Genomic DNA, 11,631 nt, shown 5'->3' on the forward strand with positions numbered 1-11,631 from the left:
TAACGAAGGTACCCCCCACATGAGCCAACTGCAGGAGGAAGATAGATCTGTGTTTTCCCAACAAGGTACCCCCACATCCATGGACAAACTGCAGGCGTGAGATAGACTACGGTGTTCCCCACAAGGTAACCCCCCACAGCCATGACCAAAACTACAGGAGCGATATAGATACTGTGTTCCCCACCAGGTAACCCCACCCATGACAAATCCAGAGGACATAGATACTGTGTCCCCAACAAGGTAAACCCCCACACCATGATCCAAACTGCATCTGCAGGAGGAGATAGATACTGTGTTACCAACAAGGTAATCCCACACCATGACCAAACTGCAGAGAGATAGATACTGTGTTTCCCCACAAATGGTAACCCCACACCATATGACCAAAGAATCTGCAGGAGGAGATAGATACTCCCCGCTGCCCCACACCCACCAGGTAACCCCACAGGCACCATGACAAACTGCAGGAGGAAGATGATCCGGTGTTCCCCAACAAGGGAACCCCACACCATGACCAAACTGCAGGAGAAGATAGATATCTGTGTTTTCCTGAAACAAGTTAAATCCCCCACCATGACTCAAACGCAGGAAAGAGGTAGATACTGTCTTCCCCAACAAGGTAATCCCACACATCCATCGACCAACTGCAGGAGGGAAATAGATACTTGTGTCCCCAACAAGGTAACCCCCACACCATGAACCAAATGCAGGAGGAGCAGATACCGGTGTTCCCCAACAAGGTAACCCACACACATGACCTAAACTGCAGGAGGAAATAGATACTGTGTTCCCCAACAAGGTAACCCCCACACCATGACCAAACTGCAGGAGGAGATAGATACTGTGTTCTCCCAACACAGGTAACCCCACACCAATGGACCAAACTGCAGGAGGAGATAGATTACTGTGTTCCCCAACAAGGTAACCCGCACAACCATGAACCAACTGCACGGAAGGAGTATAGATACTGTGTTCCCCAACAAGGTAAACCCTCCACACCATGACCAAACTACAGGAGGAGATGATAACTGTGTCCCCACAAGGTAACCCACACATGACCAATACTGCAGAGGAGACAGATACTGGTGTTTACCCAACAACGGTAATCCCACACATGACCAAAACTGCAGGAGGAGATCGATACGGTTTCCCCAACAAAAGGTACAACCCCACGACCATGACCAAAACGCAGGAGGAGCTAGATACTGTTGTCCCAACAAGGTTTAACTCGCCCACACATGACCAAACTGCAAGAGAAGATAGATCACTGTGTTCCCCAACAAGGTAACGCCCACACCCATGACAACCAGCTTGCAGAGGAATACATACTGGTTTTCCCTCAACAAGGTAACCCCAACACCTGACCAAACTGCAGGAAAGGAGGATAGATATGGTTCCCTCCAACAGGTAAACCCCCCAACTCATGACCAAACTGCAGGAGGAGATAGATATGTGTTCCCTAACAAGGTAACCCACACCATGACCAAACTCAGGAGGAGATAGATACGGTGTTCCAACCAAGGTAACCCCACACCATGACAAACTGCAGAGAGGAGATAGTACTGTTGTCCCAAACGAAAGGCTAATGGCTGCCCACGACACATGACCAAAACTGCATGGAGGAGGAATAATCTGCGGTTCCCTAGACAAGGTAACCCCCACCACTATGACCAAACTGCCAAGAGGAGATAGATACTGTGTTCCCCAACAACGTAACCCCCCACCCATTGGGGAAACACCCAAACCCCTGGTCAGGAGGAGATAGATACTGTGTTCCCCAACAGGTAACCCCACACATGACCAAACGTGCAGGAGGAGATAGCATACCTGTGTCCCTAATCAAGGTAACCCCCACACCATGACCAAACTGCAGGAGAGAATAGATACGGTGTTCCTAACAAGGTAACCCGCACAACCACATGACCAAAACTGCAGAAGGAGATTAGATACTGTGTTCCCTCACAAGGCTCCCCCCAACACAGTGACCAAACTGCAGGAGGAGATTGATTACTGTGTTCCCCAAAAGGTTAACCCGCACACCATGATCAACCTGCATGGAGGAGATAGATACTGTGTTCCCAACAAGGGAACCACACCGATGACCAAGATCTACAGGAGGAGACAGATACTGTGTTCCCTCAACAAGGTAACCCCCACACCATGACTAAAACCTACAGGAGCGCAGATAGATACTGCTGTTTCCGAACAAGGTAACCCCACATCATCGACCAACCCTGCAGGAGGAGACAGATACTGTGGTGGGTGTGCAGATTGGTGAGGTATCTGATTTTTGATAACCACGGGTGCCAGATGTGGTGAGGTACTGATATGTGTATGTAACCGTGCCCTGTGTGACGCGATGTGTGTACAGGGCCAGATGTGGAGGTCCTGATACTGTGTGTGTATCCACGGTTGCAGATGTGGTGAGGTACTGATTGTGTGTAACACGGCGAAGTGGAGGCCATGAATGTGTGTACCGTTGAGGTAGCTGATTGTATGTACCCCCCGGTGCAGATGTGGTGAGTTACTGAACTGTGTATGTAACCACGGTGCAGATTGTGGTGAAGGTATTGTGTATTGTAGTGTATAGCGGCTCGACGGCAGATTGGTGGGTTGATGTTTGTATGTAACCCGGGCCAGATGTCTGGTGAGGTACTGATTTGTTTACCACGGTGCCATGGGGGAGTAGCAGTGGTGAGGTGATTGTGTTCTAGTCATGATGGTGTACTGTTAATACCACGGTGCAGATTGGTGGTATGATGTGTGTTATCCCTGCAGATGTGGAGACATGTGGTGTAGCCACGGTGCCAGATTGGTGAGGTACTGATGTGTATGTAAACACATGGTGCAGATTGTGGTGAGGACTGCTGTAGTATGTATCCGCGGTGCCAGAGTGGTGAGGTACTGATGTGTATGTACCATCGGTGCCAGATGTGGTGAGGTACTGATGTGGTAGTAACCAGGTGCCAGATGTGTGTGAGTGTACTAGATTTGTGTGTAAACCCCAGGTGCAGATGTGTGATGGGATACATGATTGTGTGGTAACCACGGTGAGTGCTCCAATCCAGTACTGAAGCTCTGCATGCAGATGGATTATTTGACTGTGTGGTTAACGAGTCTCTGAGACTGTACCCCATTCGACCCGCGACTGGAGCAGCGCCGAGAAGAAAGGTGAGAGATCAACGGCATCGTCATCCAAAGACAGTGCGTTGTCTATCGTTCCGACGCTGAACCTCCACCGTGACCCAGAGATCTTGGTCCGATCCCTGAGAGTTCAAACCAAGAGAGGTTACTGGCCCGCACCGTAACCACATCCAATCCATAACACAACGCTTAAATACAACCACAGAACTACCAACAATCAACCATAACACAACCATACACCACGACAACCTACATAACCACAAATGAACTACATAATAAAAATGTGCAATGTGGTCTCCCTCTCCTGTCCAGGTCAGTAAGGAGAACAAGGAGTCTATGATCCCGTACACTACATGCCCGTTGGGGCGGCGGCCCAGGAACCTGTATCGGTGATGCGCTTCCGCCCTGCTCATGATCAAGACTGGCCATGGTCGAGATCTCCAAGTTTCAATCTTTCTCCTCTCGCGACCGAGACCGAGGTGAGACGCTCGCCTGAGCAGACTAGAATATGACTATCCATCAAACATCACTATCAGTTCATAGATAGAGCATGCACTTGCCGCCACCCTGTTTTAACATGTCACTGCCTGTTTCACATGGTCAGCTGGCCTGTTTTAACATGGTCACGCTGTTGAACATGGTCAGTACCTGTTTAACAATGGTCACCACCTGTTTTAACATGGTCTATCTGCCTGTTGAACATGGGCACCACCTGTTTTTTATACATGGTCAGCACCTGCTTTAATCATGGTCACACTGTTTTTAACATTGTCACCATCTTGTTTTAAACATGGTCACCGTCTGTTTTAACATGGTCACCACCCTGTTTTTAACATGGGCAATACCTGTTTTTACTATGGTCCAACCTGTTTTTAACATGGTCACTGCCTGTTTTTAACATGGTCACCACCTGTTTTAACATGGCAATGCCTGTTTAACTGGTCCACTGCTGTTTAAACATGGTCACCCCTGTTTATCATGGTCACCGTCTGTTTTTAACATGGTCAGTAACCGTTTTACATGGTCACTGTCTGTTTAAACATGATCACCACCTGTTTAATGGTCACCACCGTGCTTTACCATGGTCACGGGAACACAGTATCTATCTCCTCCTGCAGTTTGGTCATGGTGTGGGGGTTACCTTGTTAGGGAACACAGTATCTATGTCCTCCTGCAGTTTGGTCATGGTGTGGGGGTTACCTTGTTGGGGAACACAGTATCTATCTCCTCCTGCAGTTTGGTCATGACATGGGGGTTGGTTGCCAGGTTATAGGCCAGGAAACTCATAGTACTGCTGCTGGTCTCGTAGCCGGCGAAGATGAAGATCATGGCCTGAGACAAGATCTCATGATCAGTCAGTCCTGTGGAGGGAGAGAGAGAAAGAGAGAGAGAGAGAGAGAGAGTTTCCAGGTGTGTGTAGCAGTAGTTTAAAGGTGTGTGTTTAAAACAGGTTTGTGTTTGTAACAGGTGTGTGTTGGTAACTGTAGTTTACAGGTGTGTGTTTGTAACAGTAGTTTACAGGTGTGTGTTTGTAACAATAGTTTCCAGGTGTTTGTTCTGCAGGTACCTTTAGTCTGTTCCTCTCCTGTCTTTGTGTCGCTGCCTTTCTGAGAGTCGATCATCAGTTGTAAGAAATCCACCCGATTCTGGAAGCAGAAAGACATGAGGTCAAATCCGTCCAATCACAACCAACACAAACAGATTCTAATGGATCTGGTCCAATCACAACCAACTCCAACATATTCTACTGGATCTCGTCCAATCACAACCAACACAAACAGATTCTTATATGAATGTAGATATTTAGGTCCCAATAGTAGTGTTTTTATCAAATTCCATCATGATATTGATATGGACATTTCATTTTGGTGCCCATCACTAGTTACATAGGTTTCCTAAACATAATAAATAAATACAGAATATTACAATACAAATACAAACGTACAGAATTAAATATCAACATAACAATCAAATATGAATATAAAACATGTTTACAGTTGAGTTCCCAGTTTCACGTCCAGATTTGATCTTAGCCAGCGAGGCGTAAAAGAAGTCTGTCACCGCAGTCGGGAAGAAAGAAAACTTCATCTTCTCCATGATAGGACCAGTGAAGGGAAACAAAGCTGGAGAAGGAGAGGAGAGGAACGTTTTACAGAAAGTTTTAGTTAAGTTTAATAATTTACCATTTAAAAAAAACAAGCACACATACAACTTGATAAAGCCATACATGCACATTAGTAAAATCATGGAGGATAACACACGATAAAGTCTGGGACTTATTTCCATTGTTAAATCATGGAGGATAACACACAATAAAGTCTGGGTGTCACGTTCCTGACCTATTTCTTTTAGTTTGTTGTATGTGTTAGTTGGTCAGGACGTGAGTTTGGGTGGGCATTCTAATGTTGTCTGTTTCTATGTTGGTTTAAGGGTTGCCTGGTATGGCTCTCAATTAGAGGCAGGTGTTTGGCGTTCTCTAATTGAGAGTCATATTTAGGTAGGTTGTTTCACAGTGTTGTGGGTGGTTGTCTCCTGTGTCAGTGTTTGTCGCACCATACGGGACTGTTCGGTTTGTGTTGTACATCGTCATTTTATGTGTAGGCTATTTTCCCTGTTCGTGCGTTCTCGTGTTTAATGTAAGTTCGTCGTTCAGGTCTGTCTACTCCGTTTGTTGTTTTGTTAGTTTATAGTTAAGTTCGTGTTTTCTTCTTGTCTTTAATAAATATTATGTGTTCACAACCCGCTGCGCCTTGGTTCCCTCAATACTCCTCCTCTTCGTATGAAGAGAGAGAGGAACGCCGTTACACTGGGACTTATTTCCATTGTTAAATCATGGAGGATAACACACGATAAAGTCTGGGACTTATTTCCATTGTTAAATCATGGAGGATAACACACAATAAAATCTGGGACTTATTTCCATTGTTAAATCATGGAGGATAACACACAGTAAATTCTGGGACTTATTTCCATTGATAAATCATGGAGGATAACACACAAAGTCTGGGACTTATTTCCATTGTGGTCCTCTTGAGACAAGATGGCTAGACAAGATGGAACACAGTTAAGCACAGTATGGCAGTGAAATAATAATACAAAAACAGAGAAGAAGAACATCTATCTCATGATTCCAGTTACATCATAGAGGTTATTAATATGGGCAGAGAAGACATCAAACAGACAGCGGGGCAAAAAAGTATTTAGTCAGCCACCAATTGTGCAAGTTCTCCCACTTAAAAAGATGAGAGAGGCCTGTAATTTTCATCATAGGTACACTTCAACTATGACAGACAAAATGAGATTTTTTTTCTCCAGAAAATCACATTGTAGGATTTTAATGGATTTATTTGCAAATTATGGTGGAAAATAAGTATTGTTGTACTGCAATCTGTGAAGATTTGGGCTTATAATTATAGTACTAGCCATTGAAAATAGTGGTAAGCTGAATTCATTTTTGGGGGGGATGGTTTATCCTCGGGGTTTCGCCTGCCATATCAGTTCTGTTATACTCACATACATTATCTTAACAGTTTTAGAAACTTTAGAGTGTTTTCTATCCAAATCGACCAATTATATGCATATCCTAGCTTCTTGGCCTGAGTATCAGGCAGTTTACTTTGGGCACGCTTCTCATCCGGAGGTGACAATACTGCCCCCTTTCCCAAACAGGTTTAACATAATCATATTCAATGTACATATTGTACATTGGCTCATGTACAATTCTCTCCACGATATTTGATGTTACACAGAGGATAGATACAGGCCTATAATTCCCAAGGTCAGACTTTATATCCTTCTTATACAGAGGTATACAACTTTATAGGATTAAAAAGTACAACTTCGCGTGCGTGTGTGTCTGCGCATGCGTGTGTGTGTGTGATCTCACCGACTAGGAGGAACAGTGGGTTGAACAGGTCAAACTTGAGCATCTTCTTGACGTTGGAGACAAATGGGTCTGAAGGGTTGTTCAGAGAGTCAATGTCCACACTGAAGGCTGTGCTGGTGACCACGTCCATACTGTAGGGCCCAAAGAACCTGCAACACAACCACAATCACACACCTACTGACCACAACTACACAACTACTGACCACAACTACACAACTACTGACCACAACCACACAACTACTGACCACAACCACACAACTACTGACCACAACCACACAACTACTGACCACACAACCACACAACTGACTAAAACCAACACAACTATTGACACCAACACAGAACTACTTTGACCACACCTACGAACTACTGACCACAATTAACACACTTACTGACCACAAACTACAGAACTACTGACCACAATTACACACCTACTGAACACCACACAACTATGACCAACAACAACCAAACAAAAAAAAACAACTGACTAAAAACCAAACAAAAAACAACCTATTGACCACACAACTACTTACCACAACCACAGTTACTGACCACAACTGACATAACTACTGAACACAATACTGACCAAAACTACTGAACCACACAACTACTGACCACAACCAAACAACTACTGACACCAACCACAACAGTCATTGACCACAGCTACAGACCACAACCACACAACTACTGACCACAACCACACAGTCATTGACAACAGCTACAGACCACAACCACACAACTACTGACCACAACTACTGACCACAACCACACATATACTTACCACACATCTACTGACCACAAAACTACTGACCACACAACTACAGTGAAGTATGTGAACCTTTGGAATTACTTGGATTTCTGCATGAATTAGTTATAAAATTTTATCTGTCTTCATCTTAGTCACAACAATAGACAAACACAGTCTTCTTATTTTTCTACCAGCAAAATATTTTGTGGACTGATTATACTAAAGTTTAGTTGTTTGGAAGGAACACAAAATACTATGTGTGGAGAAAAAAAGGCACAGCACACCAACATAAATAACTCTTCCCAACTGTAAAGTATGGTGGAGGGAGCATCATGGTTTGGGGCTGCTTTGCTGCCTCAGGGCCTGGACAGCTTGCTATCATCAACGAAAAATGTATTCCCAGTTTATCAATACATTTTGCAGGAGAAAGGAAGGCTATCTGTCTGCCAATTGAAGGTCAACAGATGTTGGGTGATGCAAGGACAGCGACCCAAAACGCAGAAGTAAATCAAGTTCAAGTTTATTTTATTTATATAGCCCTTCGTACATCAGCTAATATTCGAAGTGCTGTACAGAAACCCAGCCTAAACCCCAAACAGCAAGCAATGCAGGTGTAGAAGCACGGTGGCTAGGAAAAACTCCCTAGAAAGGTCAAAACCTAGGAAGAACCTAGAGAGGAACCAGGCTATGAGGGGTGGCCAGTCCTTTTCTGGCTGTGCCGGGTGGAGATTATAACAGAACATGGCAGGATGTTCAAATGTTCATAAATGACCAGATGGTCAATAATAATCAGGAGTAAATGTCAGTTGGCTTTTCATAGCCGATCATTAAGAGTATCTCTACCGCTCCTGCGGTCTCTACTGAGTTGAAAACAACAACGAATGGCTTCAAGAGAAGAAAACACGTTCGATAAAGATGCTGTGGCAGGACCTCAAGAGAGCGGTTCACACCAGACTTCAAGAATATTGCTGAACTGAAACAGTTTTGTAAAGAGGAATGGTCCAAAACTCCTCTTGACATTGTGCAGGTCTGATCACAACTACAGAAAATGTTTGGTTGAGGTTATTGCTGCCAAAGGAGGCTCAACCAGTTTTAATCCAAGAGTTCACATACTTTTCCCACCTGCACTGTGAATGTTTACACTGTATGATCAATAAAGACATAAAAACGTATAATTGTTTTTGTTATTAGTTTTAAGCAGACTGTGTTTCTCTTGTCGTGACTTAGATGAAGATCAGATCAAATTTGATGACCATTTATGCAGAAATCCAGGTCATTCCAAAGGGTTCACATACTTTTTCTTGCCACTGTATGTATGTGTATTACAATTAAGTCTCAGAGGTGTAAGGTGAATGTCAGAGGTCAGGACTCACTCTTTCACTTCGATGGTCTGGTCTTTATCTGCCTGCTTCTTCATTCCGCTCAGCAGGGTAGAAGAGTGCTGCTTCATGATACCAACATCTAGAGGATGTTTGAGAGAGAGAGAGAGAAGAGAGAGAGAGAGAGAGAGAGAGAGAGAGAGAGAGAAGAGAGGAGAGAGAGGAGAGAGAGAGAGCGAGAGAGAGCGAGAGAGAGCGAGAGAGAGCGAGAGAGAGCGAGAGAGAGCGAGAGAGAGCGAGAGAGAGAGAGAGAGAGAGAGAGAGGTTAGCAGAGTGCTGTTTCATGATTAGGGTTGAATGGCCATAACCGAATACGAGAGTTACCGCACAAAACCACTCCCTTTTCCTGGAATAAATAACTAAGAGAAACCGGGTAAATTAGGCTCCTTAGCTCTTGGATTCCATTCAGGAACAGCTAGACTAGATTAGCTTGCTGGACATTGTTGTTGTTGTTCCATTCCTACACAAATAGACTAATTGAAGAAGGCGCAAGCTCTTTGTTTGGTGAATGTTAAATACAGCATCCAATAGAAACCAAGGGTAGATTTGAAAAGAAGATCGAACACGAATGGTGGTAAAATATAGCAGTTATTAATTCAGACCCATAACCATTCAGATGGTGGTAAGGCTATAACAGTTATTAATTCAGACCCATAACCATTCAGATGGTGGTAGACTATGCAGTTATTAATTCAGACCCATAACCATTCAGATGGTGGTAGTCTATAGCAGTTATTAATTCAGACCATAACCATTCAGATGGTGGTAGACTATAGCAGGTATTAATTCAGACCATAACCATTCGATGGTGATAGACTATAGCAGTTATTAATTCAGAACCATACCATTCAGATGGTGGTAGACTTAACAGTTATTAATTCAGACCCATAACCATTCAGATGGTGGTAGACTATAGCAGTTATTAATTCAGGCTCATAACCATTCAGATGGTGGTAGACTATACAGTTATTAATTCAGACCCATACCATTCAGATGGTGGTAGACTATACAGTTTATTAATTCAGACCCATAACCATTCAGATGGTGGTAGACTATAACAGTTATTAATTCAGACCCATAACCATTCAGATGGTGGTAGACTATAACAGTTATTAATTCAGACCATAACATTCAGATGGTGGTAGACTATAAAAGTTATTAATTCAGACCATTCAGATGGTGGTAGACTATAGCAGTTATTAATTCAGACCATAACCATTCAGATTGGTGGTAGACTATACAGTTATTAATTCAGACCCATAACATTCAGATGGTGGTAGACTATACAGTTATTAATTCAGACCATAACCATTCAGATGGTGGTAGACTATAGCAGTTATTAATTCAGCCATAACCATTCAGATGTTGGTAGACTATAGCAGTTATTAATTCAGACCCTAACATTCAGATGGTGGTAGACTATAGCAGTTATTAATTCAGACATAACCATTCAGATGGTGGTAGACTATAACAGTTATTAATTCAGACCCATAACCATTCAGATGGTGGTAGACTATAACATTTATTCAATAGACCCTTCAGATGGTGGTAGACTATAGAAGTTATTAATTCAGGCCATAACCATTCAGATGGTGGTAGACTATAAAAGTTATTAATTCAGACCCATTCAGATGGTGGTAGACTATAGCAGTTATTAATTCAGACCCATAACCATTCAGATGGTGGTAGATATAACAGTTATTAATTCAGACCCATAACCATTCAGATGGTGGTAGACTATAACAGTTATTAATTCAGACCCATAACCATTCAGATGGTGGTAGACTATAGCAGTTATTAATTCAGGCTCATAACCATTCAGATGTTGGTAGACTATAGCAGTTATTAATTCAGACCCATAACCATTCAGATGGTGGTAGACTATAGCAGTTTATTAATTCAGACCCATAACCATTCAGATGGTGGTAGACTATAACAGTTATTAATTCAGACCCATAACCATTCAGATGGTGGTAGACTATAACATTTATTAATTCAGACCCATTCAGATGGTGGTAGACTATAGCAGTTATTAATTCAGCCATAACCATTCAGATGGTGGTAGACTATAACAGTTATTAATTTCAGACCCATTCAGATGGTGGTAGACTATAGCAGTTATTAATTCAGACCCATAACCATTCAGATGGTGGTAGACTATAACAGTTATTAATTCAGACCCATAACCATTCAGATGGTGGTAGACTAACCAGTTATTAATTCAGACCCATAACATTAGATGGTGGTAGACTATAGCAGTTATTAATTCAGACCCATAACCATTCAGATGTTGGTAGACTATAGCAGTTATTATTCAGCACCATAACCATTCAGATGGTGGTAGACTATAGCAGTTATTAATTCAGACCATAACCATTCAGATGGTGGTAGACTATAGACAGTTATTAATTCAGACCCATAACCATTCAGATGGTGGTAGACTCATTTATTAATTCAGACCCATTCGATGGTGGTAG

The 11,631-nt window shown here is 43.0% G+C and overlaps 1 protein-coding gene and 1 long non-coding RNA gene across 5 annotated transcripts in view; both read right to left on the bottom strand.

The window, feature by feature from the left end:
- Positions 1-276: 276 nt before the first annotated feature.
- Positions 277-2,169, bottom strand: LOC139025274 (uncharacterized). 4 transcript variants are annotated; one of them, XR_011476790.1, is made up of 3 exons: positions 2,130-2,169; positions 724-841; positions 277-290 (listed from the first exon to the last, which is right to left on the bottom strand). It is a non-coding gene; the product is annotated as an uncharacterized lncRNA (long non-coding RNA). The 4 variants fall into 4 exon arrangements; XR_011476787.1 differs by lacking the exon at positions 2,130-2,169 and adding an exon at positions 1,828-1,895; XR_011476789.1 differs by lacking the exons at positions 277-290; positions 2,130-2,169 and adding exons at positions 336-345; positions 1,828-1,895.
- A 2,112-nt stretch (positions 2,170-4,281) lies between these two features.
- LOC112073996 (cytochrome P450 3A27) overlaps positions 4,282-11,631 on the bottom strand; it is a 12,709-nt gene continuing 5,359 nt past the window's right edge. The window contains exons 4-8 of the mRNA XM_070440352.1: positions 9,149-9,236; positions 7,031-7,179; positions 5,140-5,267; positions 4,712-4,790; positions 4,282-4,505 (exon numbers count right to left, since the gene is read on the bottom strand). Of these exons, the coding sequence (XP_070296453.1) occupies positions 4,327-4,505; positions 4,712-4,790; positions 5,140-5,267; positions 7,031-7,179; positions 9,149-9,236 (623 nt within the window). The 3' untranslated portion in view covers positions 4,282-4,326. The remainder of the gene's footprint in view (positions 4,506-4,711; positions 4,791-5,139; positions 5,268-7,030; positions 7,180-9,148; positions 9,237-11,631) is intronic.

This window comes from Salvelinus sp. IW2-2015, unplaced genomic scaffold (assembly GCF_002910315.2).
Source record: "Salvelinus sp. IW2-2015 unplaced genomic scaffold, ASM291031v2 Un_scaffold2455, whole genome shotgun sequence".
Classification (NCBI taxonomy): domain Eukaryota; kingdom Metazoa; phylum Chordata; class Actinopteri; order Salmoniformes; family Salmonidae; genus Salvelinus; species Salvelinus sp. IW2-2015.